Source organism: Fundulus heteroclitus, chromosome 21 (genome assembly GCF_011125445.2).
Source record: "Fundulus heteroclitus isolate FHET01 chromosome 21, MU-UCD_Fhet_4.1, whole genome shotgun sequence".
Taxonomy (NCBI): domain Eukaryota; kingdom Metazoa; phylum Chordata; class Actinopteri; order Cyprinodontiformes; family Fundulidae; genus Fundulus; species Fundulus heteroclitus.
This window is the reverse complement of record NC_046381.1, coordinates 18,412,663-18,433,583: the sequence shown is the minus strand read 5'-3', so window position 1 is coordinate 18,433,583 and position 20,921 is coordinate 18,412,663. Positions and strand designations below refer to the sequence as shown.

At 41.5% G+C, this 20,921-nt stretch overlaps 1 protein-coding gene across 3 annotated transcripts in view; it reads left to right on the top strand.

Moving 5' to 3' along the window:
- The window catches only part of mtrr (5-methyltetrahydrofolate-homocysteine methyltransferase reductase), a 48,024-nt gene extending 28,122 nt beyond the window's left edge, over nt 1–19,902 (top strand). For all 3 annotated transcript variants that reach the window (XM_036125817.1, XM_036125816.1, XM_036125819.1), the window contains 3 exons: nt 4,551–4,643; nt 15,851–16,045; nt 19,267–19,902. In XM_036125817.1, coding sequence (XP_035981710.1) covers nt 4,551–4,643; nt 15,851–16,045; nt 19,267–19,411 — 433 coding nt within the window. In that variant the 3' untranslated portion in view covers nt 19,412–19,902. The remainder of the gene's footprint in view (nt 1–4,550; nt 4,644–15,850; nt 16,046–19,266) is intronic.
- The last annotated feature ends 1,019 nt before the right edge of the window (nt 19,903–20,921 follow it).

The window sequence follows — 20,921 nt, the reverse complement described above, 5'->3', positions numbered from 1 at the left end:
CCACATCGCTTTGAAAGATAAAAGTGATATTTTGATTTTGATTTTCCACTTTACAAAAAATGACAAACCTCTGCCCTTTTTTATGGGGATTTAATGTGATAGACCAACACAAAGTAGAGCACAATTGTGTGCGGGAAGGAAAATTACACATTTATTTATTTTTCTTGTATAAAATTAGGTGTAGAAACTAATACCACCAACACTGTGTTTCACTATGTCAACGTGAATGGACTCAGTGTTAGTTTTAATGCATTAAAGCTGTCCCTTTAGATTCCCTTTAAAATGTATAACATATATATGGGTTTGTTTATTACATATAACAATGGTTTCTAACAACTAGAAGATTTCTACATAGCCACACTTTTTTAAGTATATAAAATTAACTTTGAATTAAATGGCTTTAAGCCTGATTAGTACCTGCAGTCAGCTTTTAACTAGTGATGAACCTCCATATAGCAAAAACAATATCAAGCCATTAATATTAAAGATTAGCTTCAGTTACATCACGTTTTGAATGAATGAATGAAATGACTTTATTTCAGACAATTAACAAATTTAACACACATTTAACAAATATTAAATAAATCAATTTCAGAAATTACCAAATAATAATAAAAAATAATTAATTTAAGAAATTCTTCAACCAAGTACTACATAAAAAAGTAATTGATAAACGTTAAATTAAATTTTATGTTCCAGTTCAATTAAATCATTTGAACATAAATAGAAATGAGATAAACCAAATTTTCCTCTAAATAAAATAAATATATCAGTTTTGTACTTTATCTGGAGTTTATTAATAGTATTCGCAGGTCCAGTCCTGTACTTCCTGGACAAAAAAAAAAAAAAAGGTAAGGCTGCCCCCCCACAACACCCCCCAAAACTACCTTTAGGCTACCCCTATGATTTGCAGTGCACTGTTGGAGAAGCCCTGATGTAGGCCAATATAAGTGGCAAACTGCAAACTGCATTTCTTATAACTTTCTCAAACCTGAGCGTTGGAACCCCGCAGCTCCCCCAGAGTGACCGTGGGGCGCGAGTGCCTTTGGCCGGCACTGCAGCTCAGAATTGCCCGCCGTCGCCCTGTCAGACAGCATCAGTTTGACTGACGGCGCTCCATCCGAGCTGATATTCATGCATTTAACCACAGCGGCTGTGAGTTGTCGGGGAGCCGAGTAAGCCTTTTCCCCCGGCCCTCCTTTAGTCAGACTGACATGTCTAAGTCGTGGGTGGCTTTGTGTAAATGAGGTTGCGCCCCAGTCAGCTCCAATTGTCTCTAAATCCCAGCGACGTCGGCTGTGTTGTGGCAGGTCTGCATCAGTGTGAGATTGCTCTGAGAGGTGACACGGCGGTGGCTTGATGGATTGGCCGTGGCAGGAAAGCTCAGGATGGATGACTGGTCATCTGGGGTGAGGTGGTGCTGGACCCGCCGGGATGGAGGAGAAATGTAGGCACCGCATGCTTCAGGGCGGAACAGGCCACACCTTGTGTAGAGAGCTTCAAACCAGAAGCTCGGTGCTCTGCAGCTTTTTCTACTCTCATTTGTATTTATATATTATACCAGGGCACAGATATTGCTCTTGGTAATGTTAGACAAATATACACATGTAAGTGCTTTATTAAAGCGAGGGTGCTCAGTTGTCTGTCGAGGGCTTTGTTCCGTAATACAACCCACAGTCCTTCATCAAATTCTTCCCTGAGACTTCAGTTTTTATTCTATTAAATTTCCTTTATTGATCTTTTTTTTCCCCTTCCTTTCATTAAACTTGTTGCTTTTACAACAAAACCCCTGCCAATCGATTTATCAGCTCAACTGTCCACTCCTCCTCCTCCTCCTCCTCCTCCTCCTCCTCCGCCCTCTCTCCTATCCTCCAGATGGTCCTGGAGGATTATATGAACCTGTCATGGAGCGACATTGTCGCAGCGTCTAACCGGAGCTTCCCCAACAAAAGCCTCGCCGGCCGTGGCGGCGGCGCTCTGATAGGAGATAACAATTGCCGGTTTGTCGGCGGGACGGCGTATCTAGCCCGAAGGCACGAGGCGGGCCCTGTTTGGCAGCAAAACAACACAGGAACGATTCGATCTTCCTGCCTCTCCTTTTTTTTTTTTTTTTTTTCCGCCCCCACTGTTAATCAATGGCCATTTTCAAAAGTACTTTGTATGGGTTTAGAGCGCTGGTAACAAGTGAGAGAAGAGTCTGGAAAGGTCAGGGGCTCACTCGGTGGTACCAAGAGATTACAATGAGCCCCCCCTCCTCTCCTAGTCGTCTTGAATTGATTGTTGTTGTTTGGGATTTTTTTTATTTTTTTTTTTATGGGAAATGGGATTGTTTTTATTCTTTCTGCTTAGCTGTGAAAAAAAAACAGCAAACCATATTCCTTTTAAACAAAAATGAGTCCTTAATCTCCTTAGCAGCACTGCAAAGCCTCTTCTTTTCAAAGACAAAACATCAGATTAGAGTAGTACTTGGGTAAGGCTGCCAGCAGCATTCTTTCACAAAATTCGCACAACAGTTTGCATGAAGAGATATTTATCTCCCATTAATCATTCTGGCTATAAGAACCGTCTGACTGTGTGTCGGTGTAATTATGCGCCGCGCTTTCTCTCGGCGCGTCCTGAGCTGACGTGTTTGGGGGGGGGGGGGTTTGTTTGTTTTTTAAATGAACACCGCCACTCGGCTCTACCCTCATTGAGCCGCGAAGATAAAGATGAAAGATATGAAATGATTCTGATGTTTGCCAAGTCCTAACCTCAGCTTCCTTCGCAGTTCCTCCCTCCCGCTGATCATATGAATGGCGCTGAAAGGCAAGCGCTTCTGATTTAGACCCCAAATGGAGTGCTCTGTGGATGCCGCCTTTCCCCTCGGGATCGTATTGCAGGCTGTTATAGCGGAGAGAGAGGGGGGGGGGGATGTGATGTGATTTGTATTCAGGGAAAGGCGCCGGTGTGGTCTACTCAGAATGGAACCCAGGTTTTTCATATTGGTATTGATCCCTTTAGGGCGGGCGGCGAGAGGAGAGGGAGAGAGAGGGAGCGACGAGCCCACTAAAATGAGTTTACTCGAGGCCGTTGGCAGATCAGAAGAATCTCGTCCAGGATGCTAATAGATGGGATCTGAGCGTGCTGATCCAGTCGGCCAGACAGCTTTGCAACAGAGCCTCCTGCACCCGCACATAGTTCAGACCAAAGCCTTTTTATTTCACCAGTTCACTTTGGATTTAATTAATAGGAGCAAAGCTTTGCTTCAGTATTCACAATCACACCTTTGTATTTTATTGGCTTTTTTTCTCCCTAATTAGTGTCTTGCTTTAACGACTGATTCTAAAAATATTATTAATGTATGTACTCTTTATTTAAATTGGTCAGTGGCCAGAAAACCATACCCAGAACTCAAAGTGCCCTGAAGATATACGGTTTATAGCTACTCATATTCACTTGATTAATTACGTATAAGTGCACTGCCATTAGCAGCTTGATAGCCATTTTTTTTCCATTTTGTCCATTTAATCAAAGATGAACAACAATATGATGATGGCATTGAATGAATCAATATACATACTGTCACAAACATACATTTCCACAATGTTTTTTCCACACTTTAGTGTTTTAACACCTAAAAGCTGATTCAGATTCTGTCATTTTTACCTTTCCCGTCTTTGGCTCTCGACCGTCCAACTAAGCGAATCACGTCGAGACGAAGCGACTGATTTTCCAATCAGACGCCGGCACACGGCGGCCGAGCCGGACTCAAAAGACGGAGGAGGAAAGTTGAACGTTTAAATGATTGTAATGTGAATCACCAGAGACTTTGAAAATGCGTCTGAGCGCATGAAGTAATCATGTGTCTTTGGGTTTCAAAGTGGGGAAGCAGAACAGGTTTCGCTCTGTGCACGCGGCTAAATGGATATGAGGCGAGGCGATGTAGCAGCGAAGGGAAATGGGCTCAGCCAGCCTTCATAGACGGTCATTTCAGCCGTCCACCAAAGGGGTAACAGGCGAAGCCGGGTTCTGTGGACTCTCAGCCAGCTAATCGCGTCATGAAAGATTTGGGGTTAACTCTTATCTGGGAGAAAGCTGTCGCCACGGCAGCAGGTGTGTGGCACAGATAACCACATCTTCATAGCTGCTTTGTGGCGCTGTGTGGCCTACAGGGGAATTTGGGAGGTTTGCCAAACCCCAAAGCCACAAAAGGAAACAGTTTTTGGGGACAGTGTTTTTTTTTTTTTCCCCCACCAAAGGACAGTGGGACAAAAAAAAAACACACATTGGTGATGCACTTTGAGCCCCATTATCATTCCGAAATACATTTATTCTGTTTGGATGAAATCTAATCATAAGTGCATTATAATGTCCTCGTTTCTGCACGCGCGGCCATTTTCTCCCGTTAAGCAGTCGCGGCTCTCGTTTTGCCGTCGCTACAGCCGGGGTTTGTAATTATGTTGCTTCCTCTTCTTTCACCTCTACCGCGAGAGGAGGACTCACTCGCTTCCATCTGGCCTGGGTGTCTGCGTGTATTGATTGACTGCTAACATCCGTTGTTCGACTTTCAGAGAGGAGGAGAGGACGGAAAAGCCCGAGGCCGAGTTTGGCGAGACCTGGCTGTTCTTCGGTTGTCGCTACAGGGATAGAGACTACCTGTTCAGGTGAGCTGGCGTGCCTGGCCCCTTAATTGGCCAACATATTTTCTGTTCTCTGTCTGGTCACATGCGTGCAGCTGTTGTCTGAAGTCTGTCTTCTGCAGGTAAAGAACCTTATTTTTTTTTTTTTTTTCATTGCCTCAAATTAAGTCTAATCCAACTGGTTACCTCCGGAAGTAATCTGGTTAGTAAACAGAGTCCCCCCGTGTGTAATTTAATCTGAGTAAACTGTAAATACAGTTGTTCCTCAATGGTTTGTGGGAGAACATTAATGGACAACATGAGGACTAAAAGCTGAGATGGGTTATTAAACAATAACCCAAAGTTTAAGAAGCTTGTGGAGAGACAGTTCGTCCATAATCTGATAATAGTAAGAGTATCACACAACTTCCGACCTGCTAAGACCATCAACCTCAACTAAAAGGCTGGCCTAAGAGCATTAGTCCGAGAGGCAGTCAATAGGCCGTGATTCCTCTGGAGGAGATGCTGCCTCATTTAGTTTTGAGGGGGACTGGCAATAAGATGCTATCGAATGAAACTACGAGGAGCCTTGTTTGCAGTTTGTCTCAAGCTTACAGGTGGAAATAGCAGATGTGGGAGAAATTGCTCTGCTAATATAAAACCAAACTTATATTTTAGTCACATAATAAAATACGTTGAAGTTCGTGGTCAGGAAATGTGGAAAAGTTGTACGTACAACTTTCCCGTTTCTATTCACAGTAAAAGTAAGACATTTCGTATTCTGAAACTGGAGATATAAAAAGATGAAAACATAATGTACTTTAAAAAATTTTTTTTTTATAAGCAATCGAATAACTGTAGTTTGTCATGACAAATTTCACAACTTTTTGTGTTTAAAGTCACTTTTATCTGCTCTCTCCAATACCGGCCAGAAGTTGTTTATATAACAAAAAAAGCGGTTAGATCCACAATCCCTCCTCAGCTCCGGCACAGCCGCAGATAAAGTTAGCAAGCAGAAGGTAGCGGCAAATAGAAAGATTTCCCCTGATGCTGCTGGACACCAAACAGAACGTAAAAGTGGAGACGGCATCGGGCTCTAATTTGTCATCTGGACACAAGGCCCGCTCTAAAAGAATGCTAATGCGCGCTGCACGTCTGCTGCATGTGTAACCAAGCAACTAACTTTAGATGTCAACGTGCTTTATAGCTTGCACTGCGATTGTTGAAAGCCACATTCGGGGTGATTTAGGATTTACTAACCGTTTCAGATTCAGAGAAGCTGGACTTAATCACAACCTATTCTGTTCATTGATGGGAAAGTTCTTGGTTTAATTCATTACTCCGACATAAACGGTGGGATTTGACCAAAGGGTGCCTCGAGTCTTTTGTCTCCTGGTATTTATTTTTGAGGAACTTTTAACATTGTGTCAGCGCTGTTCTGTTGCATTTCCCCCAGGGTCCAGGATACTGGATAGGTTAACTCAATCAGGTCTCCTGATGGATGTCGCTCATCTGCACCTCCTGGGCTGCTGAATCTAATCCGTCTCAGGCACACCGCAGCTATTATAAGTCCACGATGGCTTTCACATCTGCTTCTTGTTTGCAAACACAATATTCCAACACATCCATTCTGCAGTAACTGGGTCGATGCATGTTTACCCTTTCAGCAGCATGTGCTGCGAAGGTGAGGAGCGAGCTGGACCTACATTGGCAAAACAGAGCAGTGTAAGACAACCTGGCGACCTGCAAAACGTTGTACATATATATTACATAAAAACACACTAGATATGATGAAAAGTCTGTCATGATTACGCCACAAATCGGCTTTGGTCGCTTTGTACCGCACTTTGTCTGGTCCAAAATGTTTCCGTCTGCCACGGGACATTTTGTACCAGCTTGTTGTCAGTTCATTCCCCCTTTGACAGCTGACAAACTACAGTCATTTCTATATTTCTAATTATGGCTCTGTCAGTCAAATAAAACGTCCAAGTGGGGACAAGAAGGGGAATTAAATAGAACGAGGTAACACAAATTTTTTAAACAACAATATACTAAATCAGAGGTTCCCAATGTGGGTGTCGGGACATGATTTGATGCTGATTTTAAATTTCTGTATTTGTGAAACCGGTAACAAAGCATAACTTTACAAGATGCTCAACATTCCTCAATTTTAACGCAGGAGAAAGGCGCCACTTTTTTTGGAAGAGGTCTTATGAAAATACTACTTTATTCACAAGTGTATTTTTAAAATATCATGACTTTAATCTTGTAAAATCCCACCCGCCAAAAGGGGGTCACCAGTCTATGGTACTGTTATTTTGGGGGTCGTAGGCTGAAAAGCTTGGGAACCCCTGTACAGAATATATTTAGTGCTCTTGTAGTCATACTGACTGCTCAAATGATTTACACTATAGACACCCAATTGGGGTCAAGTGCTTTGCCCAGGGGCCCATCAGGCTAATCCTGGCCACGAGTTGCAGGGTGCAGCACTGCGCAGCTTAAAGGGGGAGCAGCTTAGACCAACAGTACCCGGTCATTGGGCTGTCCGGGTACAATACCCTAGCTATCACCCTAGTGTTGTCCAGGAGGTCTACTACTAAACTATCACAGATACAGGAGCTTTACTGACCTTTTTATGTTGCTCTCAAACAATTAGTCATCAATTTTAATGGCAAACCCTCTATAGACCATTTTTGGCATCACTGTTACTGGTGTATAAAACTACGTATTTAACGCTTAGCTGGGGTGGGGGTGGAGGGGGTTGCAAGTAAAGTCTTGCGGCTCGCCGGGCTTATAATAGAGTGGGGGAAACGCTGCACATCAACATGTGATTGGGGAAACCTGGAATCGAACCCAGAGTTTGCCGAGCCACAGTCGCAACGTACTATTAACTAAAGATTAAGAATTAAAATTTATTTGACAGTTCATCTTCATAATTCAAGAAAACACCTTACAACAAAAGATAAGTTTATATGCCATGGTTAAGGTTCAATGGTACAAACTTATTGGTATGAAGTAGAAGTAGCAAGAAATTAAATCTCAATGCATAGGTCTGAACTGGTTAAGGACAAAATAGACTTGAAGACCTTAATACATAATGAAAGTAAACTACAATCCTTTGCCCGATGGATTTTGATGAAGCAGCATCTTTTTATAAGATGTAAAGGATCAAGCAGCACTGTGGAAAGGGAAACCTTTTATCGTGTCTCTTGATGTGGAAGTAGCGGAGAGCATTGCTACAGAAGGTGAAGGCCAATCCACAGGGTTATTGCACCTCCAAAACAAAAACACGGCAGGCTTTTTGATTTGCAGGGCTTCATGCTTTGTATATAATTGCAGTTGCAAATACTCCATCTGGTTATCCAGTGGGCGAACATTAACAGGAAAAGGAGTGGCGTACTTGTTTCTTGCATCGCGGTTCTAGGTTGTTCTCAGCTAACGGCTCTGTTGCACAGCCTCTGTCTCCCAAGCACGCCGCGTTATGTGAGACCAGACTTGGTCAGCTCAGTCAGCTGGCCGCGTCTTTTGCAGCTTCTCCTCCGAAACTAGCCATCTTTTGTCTTTCTCACGTCAAGAAAGGTTATTCTTATCTCCACTCAAAACCAAATAAATTGATAAACTCCCTATATCAAACCACATGTACCCAGAATTTTTTTTTTTCTGGAGCAAGAAAGGCTGCTGGGAAGTTGCACACAGCCATTGTCAAATGCAAACGACTAAAATTAAAATGAAAACAGAGAGGTTGCAGATTATTGTACTGTATTGGTCTGCCCAAGGTGTCATGTGGCAGAATTTGTATCACCTTCACCAAATGCACGTTCCCCTTCAAAACCCTAAAGGTCTGTTATTTTATTTTCTCACAGAATGGACTGAACACAACTATTTCAGACAGTAGATGAGTATGACTTGCCTTAAACTGTCGTCTCGTGACGACATCCTTCCTCTTATTAATTTTCCTCGGCTTTACTGTCTCCTGACTTCATACTAATTGGTCAGCATTTTTGGTGAAAGCACAAGGTGTCCGCTGAATGCCCCTGCGCTGATGGAGCTCCTTTGAAAGATTAAATAGTGCGAATGGATTAGCATCGTTAATGACACAAGAATGGATCACAGAGGATGTTGTTTGTTCCTCTCCGTTTCTCCCATCCCTTACTTAAATACTCACTCGCAGCCAGGTAGCAGGCGTTGTTTGTTCACAGTGTGGGCTTCTCTGATGAACACCCCCACAGTGTTGACCAAAGTGATTAGTCTGTGTTTTATGAGCCACCCGTGAAGAGTTGTGCTCAATTTAAATAGGTTAGCAGAATGAGAACAACATGCCGTCAGTCGAATGAGCTGCCCGCACTCATCTCTGCGGGTTTTTATCTTAACGTAAGTGCAATTTGACGTCTGCCGTGTTTCAGAACTTTGGTTTTTATTTTTTAGACGCACAAAGAGAAAGTTGAGCTCCAGTCCTTAGAAGGGGGTATAATTACGATAATGTCAACACAGGCTGCGATCAATTCACAGATAGTGGCCTGAATGGGGAAAAATAGGATGCGCTGCGACGTGGCGCAGCACTTAACGTCCCAGTTGGAGACTGATGCCTGTTTGTCACATCAAACATGCTTTCTTCTATTCTGCGCTTATCCTTTATCCCTCCCTCTGCTTTCCCAGCCTCTTTGCAGCAGCAGATTTCATGCTGCAGGGGAACCTTGACTGGAAAAATCACACTGGGCTTGTCTTTGAGTCTTGGATACTGTGAAAGGCTTGTAGGTGTATAAACACCAGCACTAGTCTGGCATGTTCAGAACCCCCTAAATATTGTCTACCTCTCTGAACCCGGCCTTCATTTGTCATTTGCCTGTTTCTTCTCACGGCGGTTATCAAATCTGAGGTGATTTATGCAGAGACCTCAAAACAACAAACACGGCAATATCTGCCGCCTTGTTATTCACCCCTTTTAGTTTTGTACATCCAATTGAACGGAGTATAGAAAACTAACGGTCCAATCATGTCCAGGGCAACATCATAGATGAATAATCCACATAAAGTGGAAAATACAACTCTTTCAAAACTTGGAAACTGCACCACAATTTCTAACCTTTAGTCATACTGGGGGCGGAAGAGTCTTAAAAATTAAATGCGTTTATTAAAACTTTATGGTTATCTATGCTTGGTTCAACTGTACTGCAGATGAAATGTAATAATATACCAGGAGATGTGTCCATACATATTCTGAGGTTAGTAGAAGCTCGGTGCCAGTGGGTCCAGGCCAGTTTGCCCCTTCGCCAAGTCTTCTCCTGTTTTGTCCCTGCTGGCTTTCATTACAAGTACATATGATAACCTATTTGGTATCCCATCTACATAACCAATGCATATCCATTTATTTATCTAGGTAGTATGTAGATAGAATATAGTGGCTCTGAAGTAGTGGGAAGTGGTGGCCTAGTGGCTAGCACAGGGCGCTTACGTTCCAGAAAGGGTGCAAGTTCCCTGCTTCCAATCCCACAGACTGCCAGTCTGAGTCCCTGAGCAAGACCCTTAGCCCCAAAATATGAGCTTTGCAGTGGCCACCCACTGTTCCCTAAGGGATGGGTTACATACTGAGGATAAATTTCATTGGAATGTACAAATGTTGCACTTGAGCCCAAGTACAAGCCACCAGAATTCACAGAGTCCAGAGTTTTGCTGAAATGTTTTCAGCAAAACTGAGTCACAGTCTGGTCTCCTACGATTTAAGCCTGTTTGCCCTTGAACTAATACTTTGTTGAAGCTTCTTTTCTTTCACGTAAAGCAATCGAGCTTCTTTGGTAGGACTGAGCATCCGGCATCTTGATTTGGCAATCCCTGCCCCTCCACTTTTAAAACATTCCTCAAATATGTCATGCAGCAAGGACATATTTTGCCCACAGCCCTCTGAGCCACACTTTCTTTTAATCAGATGTAGTTGATTGTTAATTTGGATTTATTTGTAGACTTACAGTGATGCAGAAAAAAAATCAATCAATCAATCAATCTTTATTGTCAACTACAATTTGCATTGTAATCGAAATTACAAAAGCCCCCCTCAGCGTTGTAGTGAACACTGGAAGATTTTTGACAAAAAACGTCTGGTATTTTAATCTAATACCAGTCTATCACACTTTCTTGTTTTTAAAAGAAAGTGTGATAGGCCCCCTTTAAGACATGATAGATAAACCAGAGTAACCCCTATTGACATATATTTTTTGGATTCTTTTTTTTTTTTGTAGACTTGACCAGATTATAGAAAATTAATTTAAAACTATTGATCGTCGGAGGTACCTACAACTTTGTCACTTCTTAAAATGTATTAATCTTCAGCCACACCTCCTGGAACTATAGATTATCTTTCCCATGTTAAGAAAATGCCAGAGACACCATGTGGTCTCTAAATATCACTTTCACAGATCAAGTATGGAAAATGACACTTCAAAATATATTTTTTTTTCCAGAGAACTTGAAACAAGATTAGCACAATTCAAACTATTGCTTAGAGTATATTGGTCGCCACATAGATTATACAGCGCCTCCCTTATACAGTCACCTAAATGCTGGCGCTGCTAGACTGAGACAGGCACATTGATCCATATGTCAAATCAATTATACTAAAAGAAATTCAGTTTTCTCCCAGATTGTTCATTTAGGGGGACCCGTCTCCCCTTAAACATTTGCCATCCAATACCGCTGAATGGGTCCAGACCGCATTGATGTTGGGGTGCAAACTGAAAGCCACCTCTATTCCACCCATTACTTTATGGTATAATCAACTAGGCAGATTAGCTGCACTGGAGCACCTTTCATACAGATTACTAAATAAAATGGAGATCTTCCACTTTAAATGGGGCCCATACCTATTTAGACTGCAGGGCCCAAATTAAGAGTCACGATGAGGGAGGCACGAAGCCCCAGGGGGGTTGGATTTGACAGCAACGAGTTGATTATGTAGTATGGCCCACATAGATAAAAGTTGGCCAAACTGTGCTACAACATATTTTAATTTATGGGAACAGGGTCCTGCCCCCCCCCCCATTTATTTATTTATTTATTAACTTTCTTTTCTTCTTTTTTCCCCGTCTACTGTTTAATGTTTGTTCTCCATTGTTCTGTCACTGTACTGATGTAATTGCTGGTGGATTTTGCTTATACAGAGAATGGACAGTGTTGTAATGAAAATTCAATAAAATGTTAATCAAAAAAAGAATTATTGATCATCAAAGCGCAGGCAAAACTATAAAAAGACAAAACAATGAATTGGGGAAATGTCCGGCTCTGCCCCAGACATTGGGAACAAAACTTAGACTAGTTACAATCACCAAAAAGTGCCACGTAAGTCCTCATTTTATACTTTCCTTTCAATTCCCATAAAAAAAACTGATGTTAAGGTTCATCCTTTTGTTCCTGTTGATAAGGTATGGAGAATTCTGCCAACCACTTTACATTGAGATAATAATGGCACGTTGCTGTTTAGATAATCTTTAGCTGATATTTAACTGGTATTTGTATCAGTCTGGTTGAGCCTCAGGCGTATAGCTAGTCTGGCCAGCCAGACTAACAGAGCATAATTACCCAAAATGCAGCAGCACGTTTCTACTACAATAACAGTGAAGGTACATATGGAGATTTTTCTTGCTTGGTGCCTTGGACGATTAAGCACATGTGAGTACGCCATGTATCCTGTGATTATTTTTTTTTTAGACAAAAGCGCCAAAAAAAAACGTTGACTAGAGTTTGCTTGATTGCATGACATGTTTCATGGACTACAAACTGAACAAACAGAGCGTGCCGCTTGGAGTTTTTTTGGTCACATCCGTAGTTATCCAATTGGTTCTAACCTGATGACGCTTGCCCTGTTAGTTCCGCCTTTTAAATCGGGCTCCACCGGCTCCTTACCAGACTTATACACAGTGTATATGTTGTAAGTCAGTGTGGCTGGCCAGGCTAGCGTATAGCTGCCTCCGACAGGTCAGCTGTAGAAATGGATGTTTCCCTATTCAATGTAAGAACGTGAAAAGTTGTCCACTGACAGAGGCTGCTTTTCTTTCTTGGTAATTGTTGTGGATGGGCCTCCCCACAACGTAATAATGTGTACTAAGTCCTTCAAAAATTCTAAGTTCTTGGTAAGGCAGTTAAAAATATCCAACAGTAGTCAAAAGTGAACAAAGTCAGCCGAGGTTCGGTCCAGGGTGGTTTATTGCAACAACACAAGACAACCACAAGTGAGATGAGCTCCAAACAACATCTGACGGCGTACTGAAAATAATCTGCTTATATACATTCTCTATGTCTTTGGGCTCCTCCTTGAGCCCCTCCCATTTTTACATATTTTCCATTGCTTTTTCCACCGATATCTTTGTTAATTTTTTACCTATCAGTGGAAACTTCCAGGGGGTGTACCATTTTAAAAAACATGGTTACACATCACAGCTCATTCCAATCATGGTCATTTCCATATGGTTACACGGTACAAAGTTACACATCACAGCTTATTCCAATCATGGCCCCTTACTACTGCCCATTTCCATATAGTTACACGTCATTAACTTTTCTGACCATGGACCATGCATTTTCTAAGTTCATTTGCAACCTTCCCTGTTCTAATTTACATTGCAAATGGCTTGCCCTTTGACCCAGAGGTTTCTTCCACTGCCCTGGTATGTGTCCCTTGACCATCTGCCTCTTAATCTGGACTTGTAGCATGACACACACATGTTTCTTAGGTGAATGTTACAGCACACTTTATAACCATTGTGATAAGAATATATTTATTATAAGATATTGATCCACTACAATATTCATTGTGAGATATTAATCCCCTACATAATCTGTCTCAGAAATCGACACCCTTGTTGGTCAAACAGTTAAATATATTTTAGCAACTGCTTTCAATCACAGCCAATGTAATAAGTCTTGCAGGAGAACCTATAAATTTGGACCTTTCAAAGAAGACAAAGAAAACACCGCTTTAGTATTCACACCACTGTTTGTGGCTTTATATATAAAAAAAAGGCTTATTTTAGTCTAGGGGTTACATGAAAACATAGACCCCCTAAGGCAAAGACCTTTACCTATGATCTCGGAGCTGTGGCTTGTTATGTAGGAGTTTGGCTGGGTGTGTTTGTCTGTGCATGTGTGTGCGCTCTTTCCGACTGCTTAGCTTTAAACAGGATGTTCTGTGCTACAGTAAAACCTCACCTCCCTCAGGACCTTCCTCATCTTCCAATAGCACCGCAGGCCCTTTCAAAAACATTGCGATGTAAGAGCATAGAGTTGGCAAGCAGAACACTGACGGGGAGCAAGGTTACACACAACTGGAAGGATGGCAGGCCTGATTATAAAAGATGGGTATAACAGTGACCCGACCTCGCTTATGAAATCTGTATCCTCGTTTTGCATTTCTCTTGTAGCGCACGTTAGATTGGTTGTCTGGCTCCGTTCTGATCAAACATCCTGCTTCTGATTCAGAATGCTCGGAGGGTGCGTTTTGGCTCAGTGAATCATGGCATTGCCATTTAGCAATATGCATGTGCTATCAGGGAAGGGTAAAAATATGCCGATGGGGAAAAAAATCAGGTAATCCAGTTTCTTATGCAAAATCTAAATTTTTTTTAATCCACAGTGTCATAAAGCGCTGACCAGAGCAACTGCCTTCACCTAGGATCACGACACCTACACAGATCTGTTTGTAGGCACTCGGAGGTGTGTGTACGTCTCTTAATGGGCTGCTCTTCCTACCCTGATGCTCCCATCACTCTGGAACAAGGGAAATCTGAGCTCATCAGACCGCGTGACCTTTTTACCAAATTGAAGCCTTTCTTGGCTTTAAAGTGATAAATGGTTTCCTTAAGGCCACCCATCTGTTTTTTTTCCTGACTGGTCTACATTTGTTACTATCCCTGTATGTTTCTTACAAACAACTCCCCTCAATATTGGTACCCATTTCATTTCAGTGCAGAGAAACAGATCGTCAACCAAACGTGTTCAAAAAAATGACTTTACCCAGAAGTCAAACATTTGGTTGGAATGTCAAAGTAGCAGGTGTAATAATTTGACACCACGGGAAAACATGATCTGGACCTTGTTGGATAAACGGTTGTTGTCGAGGACAGTGGTGAACTGGTGCTTTAGTTGTCTTGTGTGTCTTCAGTCCAGCTGGGCAACTGGAAGCTTTGACCCTGTCCACAAAGTTTCTATGGCATTGATGACTATAGACTGGCCTGGCCACTCCAGGACCTTTTTGTTTCCAGTGTTTTAGGGTCATGTCTGTAACTTCTGTAGTTTCCATGGTGCATTGTGTTACCTGTAGGGATGAGCTAGTATCAGTTTCTATGAGATATCCTTATTTTTCATGAATAGATTTTTTTTCTAAACAGCCAAAATGTGTTTGTGTGTGTGAAAAAAAAGGATAATAGGAGCCTTTTGTTAACAGAATGATCAGTCTTGTAAAGCAACAAGTGGGAGAGAGGCAGCGCTGTGTTACCTTCAGCTCCAGTCATGTCGGCACACTTCCTGGCCTCTCACTGATGTAAAACCTTAGAGGTTTTGAAATCATTACTTTTGTTGCACTTTAATACCGGTAAACAGCCAACGCCTGATTGCTAGGGGCGTTCTTGGTGACCGTGACCCCAATTGGGTTTAGATCTCTGACCAGCTCCTTCTGTGTAATTGCTCGCTAATCCTTGAATTTTCCCATCATCATTCTTCGCACAATTAAGCAAGACCTTAGATGGAGCGCTTAACTAAGGACAGTTGATGGTCATTTAGTATTTTCCCACTTTTTTAAATGATCAAAACAGGTCTTGTCACTGTCTTACCAAGGTTATTGCTAATGCCAGCCACTTCCAGCTTTATGCAGATGTTCTGTCTGCACCCTGACCTGCTTTGGCAGCTCTTTGGTCTGTGGGCAGCTGTGCTTTCTGTAAATAATTGATTGATCTTTGTGCCATATTGGAATTTCACCTAATCGCATGTATATTATCTGTTGTTTTTTTTTTTAAATCAAAACCTTTTCTGGCTATTTGGCTGATGTCTCTCCACATCGAAATGAAACTGTCACAAAAACAAAGTGAATAAACTTGTAAAAAAAAGGGGTCAAATACTTGCACAGACCGAGGAGCTGCTTACGGCATCATTCGGAGCTGAATTTCATCATCTCCGTTTGCACCAGCAGCTGAAACTTGTCTCTCCTGACTCGGGTTTTAACACACTGAAATGACTGCGCTAATTGCTGTCGGGGTACGATCTCGTTCCAGAGAGGAACTGGAGCACTTTGTGTCCAGCGGCACCCTGAACCACCTGAAAGTGTGTTTTTCCAGAGAAGACAGGAAGGATGAGCAGGAACCTCCCTCAGCAGCACAACCCAGATATGTCCAACACAATCTGTTGCTCTGCCGCCAACAAGTCAGCGACATCCTGCTCAGACAGAACGGCTACATCTATGTCTGCGGGTAAGGCTGACACTGATCTGATTTTCTTCCTAATCCATCCTGAGTCTTTCCTTTCCTTTTCTGCTCTATTTGTCATTTTTTCCCAGCATCCATCTGCCAAGGGTGTCTCGAGTTCTGGTTGTTTCCCTATTCAGCGTGTCATTTCTCATTGTGTGCGCACAACAATGGCAGAGCATCTCTGCCTCTGCTCGTCCCTGTCTATAAACTCTTTATATGTGTTTTTTTTTTTTTTTTTTTGGCAAATCTCTTTGTTCTTTGACAGATGGTACTTACTCATCCATCAGTTCAGATTCATATTGTTTTTAATTATTTTTTTTAACTACAAGGCTATTAAGATAAATTGACTTCACAAGAGAAAACAACTGACCCTGTAGAGTCAGCATAGAAGATCCATTTACATTTACATGCAGCTTTACAGCACCGGTTTGTTAGAAAGGTGAAGAATATTCAGAAATTTGAAGAATAATCTTGAAATATAATCTGCAAATGATGGCAGTAACTCGAATGACTCAACTTTTCCAATTTCCATTGAGCACAAACACAAGCTCCAATAAATGAATTATTCTAGGATATATACTGAGTCACGTATTATTCCTATTAATCCAGTATAATCAAACCTGTTTCTGTCTCTGAGCTGATTTTGTGTCCTCATGTAAATCCAGTCTGACTTGATTGTATTGGCGGGTGTCGTCCTGTGCTGATCTAACCATCTGTTATGGAAAGCAGTCCAAAGAAAAATAGCCCTTTTGTCTTTATTACTCGGAATATATGTTTGAACACATTTGGGGTTTTCTGATTGAGCAGGTAAGGTTGGCCGCAGTATGAAAATGATTTGAGTCAAAAAAAAAAAAAAAATCACTGTGTGCTAATGTTATGATAGAGACCATGATGTGCATTAAAGTGGTTCAAAATTATACAATGAATAAACTCCATAATTAAAACTGTATAATTTATTAGCCTTCTGAAGTGAACAGCGAGGTGTTTGTTTTTAACTAAATGATTATCTAATACAGATGTGTTCTTGTTGTTCCTGTTTCTTACATGGATTTGCAGTCAAAATCCCCTTTTCACACACATGTGAAATAATAATGTGAATAATAAAATAAAAAAAACAACCAAGCTGGGCTTCTACCTTCTCAATGCTTGGTTTTATGCCATGACAATATTCACGAGCACTTTTGATGCCATTTTCAATACAGTTCAATCTGCTGAAAGTCTTTTTGTGTGCATGGAAAATATCACACTTCTATGTTTAAAATATCACACTTCGCAGATGTTTCCACCTTTTATCAGTCTAATTTTAAAGTTCTCTGCTAATGTCTTCAATGTTTTTGTTTTTTTTATATGGAAAGCTTTTTTTTGGTGAATGAAAATAAATCATTTTTTGTAGCCCTTGTGTGCTGAAGTGCCTTGCTTACAGATCGCACTTCTTAAATATACAAACACCAGTCACGTAATCACAGATTCCTCCGCTGTTGTTTCCTTCGCTGTGATGCAGCGCTCTGTTCTGTTTATAGTTCATGCATACCCTGCCGTCCTCCCTCCTCGCAGCATTACAGCACTTGTTTGTCTCAGTCAGTACAAATTGTCCCTGTCAGAACAAAGAAAACATGAAACACTCGCGGGTATCAGACATGCCAAGTCCTGTCAGCGTTGTAAAGCTGGTACTGTACATATCGCATTATTTTCCCGGTGTTCCTCGCTCTCCGGCTTCCCTCCTCACCTGTGAGCAAATTGCTTTTGAAACATCAAAACCATGCGAATTTCTGCAGTCATGAAATATCTCCATCTCTCTGCCGAATCTCTGCAGCGGCAAGTTTAAGGATTTAACTATTTTCTTCTGAGGGATATTCTGGAAACGGCTGCAGCTGCTAGTTGCAGGAAGTGTCGGTATGTCACAGTGCGTACAGTGCCTTGCAAAAAGTATTCACACCTCTTCAACTTTTCCATGCAGTGTTTGTCACATTACAGTCCCAAAAATTGATTTTGTTTGGATGTTACGTGACGGACCAAGACACCATAGCGCGTATTCAGGAAGTAACAGAAAAACAATACATGGTTATTATAACCATAAGTAAAATTGTTACTAATTGCCTTCAGAAGTCAGATAATTAGTAGAGTTAGCTACTAACACAGCTAATCAGTTAAGATCTCAGAGGTTTGTTAGATGATATATAAGGGAACAAACCAAGGAACACATCAGGTCAACAGGTCAGGGAGAATGTTGCTTAGAAATTTCAGGTTTTAAGACATCATCCCACGCTCTGAGCACCTCACTGGGCGCTGGGACAGTATGGGTCAAATACAGACATGGCTTAAACACACTGGAGAGCGTTAATCTGAGAATCAGACCAATGGTGAGTCTGGAGGAGCTGCAGGGATCAATGGCTCGGGTGGGGAAATCTGTAGGCACGAAAAGTGTTAGCTGTGCACAAATCTGAGCTTTATGGAAGAATGGCAAAACGGCGTGTGACAGAAAACTAACAATATACGCTCTGAACACACCACCCTTGGTGTGGAGCATCGTGATGGGGGGGGGGGGGGGGGGGGGGATGTGCATTTTGACAGAGAACCTGGTCAGAGTTGACGATAATATTGATGGAGTTAAATGCAGCGCAATCCTAGAAGAAACCAGCTTCTTTCCTTCTAGCAGGGCAATAATCCTAAATATAAAACCAGAGCTGCAATGGAATTGATTTAGATCAAAACATATTCGTTTCTTAGAGTGGCCCAAGCAAAGTCGAGACTTAAATCCATAAAAAAAAAAAAAAAAATCCTGTGGTAAAACTTGAAAATGCGCTGTCTAACAGCCTTGAGATGTTTTGCAAAGGACAGTTTGTAAAATTGTCATTCTGTCAATGCGCATAGTAGACGGTCCCAAAAGACGTGAGCCGTAGAACCAACCTTTCACTTTCGGCTGCGGTGAAAGGTGGTTCTACGATTTATTGACTCGGGAGGCTGAATACAAATCCATGACGCACCTTTCAGATTTTTATTTGTGAAAATCATTTTTAAAGCAGTGTCTAATTTTCCCTCCACTTCAACTGTATTCACCACTTTGTGTCGGTGTCACTTAAAAATCAGTATATATATAAATCGGTACATATAATATGAGCATACATTTTTATGCAAGGCATTTAAAGGTGAATGAAAGAAAAAAAAACAGTGGTCCAACCATAATGCTATTTTCTATAACAGATGTGCCTTTTCTCCCTTCCTAGGGATGCTAAGAACATGGCCAAAGAGGTGAATGAGACCCTGGTGGAGATGATTAAAACGGAGCTTCAGGTGGACCAACTGGAGGCCATGAAGACACTGGCTGGGCTTCGAGACGAGAAGCGCTACTTACAGGACATCTGGGCCTGACTGTAGATGACCAGATAAGAGATTTTTGCGGCATCTGCTGGACTTGAAAGAAGAAAAAAAAGGAAGGTTAAAGATATATATTTAGCCTTCTCAGCTGTAACCTCTTGATCCATAAAATTGTTGGTGCAGACGCCTGAAGGCAGTTTTTGCGCCAGCCAATGTCACTAAGATGGAGCGACCCATGTGACCTGTGGATATCAGTTCAGTCCACCTTCCTTGCCTTTGCTGTTTAAACAGAGCTGACCTTGGTCAGTGCAGCAGTGCTGGAGATTAGCCCTGCGGTGTGAAAAAAAAAAAAAAAAGGCTTTTAGTGTAGACACGACTCCTCGGTTTGTCCTCTCTGATGAAAAGGCATTTATTACTGTCGGCCTTAATGGAGTGACTTTGATGAGACTTGAGAGCGGGATACTTTTCCCACCTTGACAGCACATCAATCTGTAATTTTTTTAAACCGCGCGCACACAAATAAAAAACGATTGTCATTCAGGGAAGGGTGAAATTGTTTTTCCTTTTCTTGTTCTTTTCATGTTTGTTCTTGTTGCCAGCGCCAGCTAAATGGAGCGCCGTTTCGCTTTAAGGTATGCCTAAAACTGAGTCTGTCTCTGCTTTTGCTTTATTTTTTTTCTGTTTCCTAATTTAAAAACTATGTTTGATTAAAATATTATTTTTTTTAAATCAATTCTCCCTAACAAAACAACATAAACTATCCTTTTCATGTTAGTCAAAATGGTCAAATAATAAATATTTGATAATACCTGGTAATTTGCAATGCCCTCCAGACTTATTGACATACATGTAAAAAGCCTCTAATGAATTATTTTTTTGCAGTCAGAAAATCTCAGTGAAAATTATAAAAGTACAGACAGAAAATGTTGAAGTTGAGTAAACTGAGGAGAATACTCTCAGATTTTCTTCCCCTCACAAAAATGACCTTTGCTACAATTACTGGCATCTTTACAGTTTTTATAAAACAAAGATTTTTTTTTTTTGGAAAATTTATATTTTCTTCAGATTTATACCGGTTGTAGATATAGTATTTAGGAAATTTTAATTAGTAATCCAAGACTTCTCTTTCTCTGGTGTGTGAATATGACCTAAAGCCCGTTTCTTTTAGCCACTGCCCTTTAGGTTGGACAGGGTGACAAGTTCAGCTCACCAACAGGTGGAGAAAAAAGAAAAAGAAAAAGGAAAAAACCCAAAGGTCAGTTTTGAAGAATTGTAGCACAACAAGGCTATATGGGGTCACCGGGTCTTCGTAACAACCATCTGCATGCCAATTGTTTGTTTCAGTGTAATCCCAGGGAACTTTCTGCTTAAGTCAGAGGAGAATAAGTTTAAAGTTTTCAACAAAATAAGCGCTAAATATGTCGGTTATGAAACAAAGCATAAAAGTGTGGCTAGCACCTAATGTCCACTGTTAAATGTGGTGGAGGATCTGTGATGCTGTGGCTCTGCATCTGTTCAAAAGGTCTAAGTAACCCTGTTAAAGTCCTTGCCTTCATAAACGTTG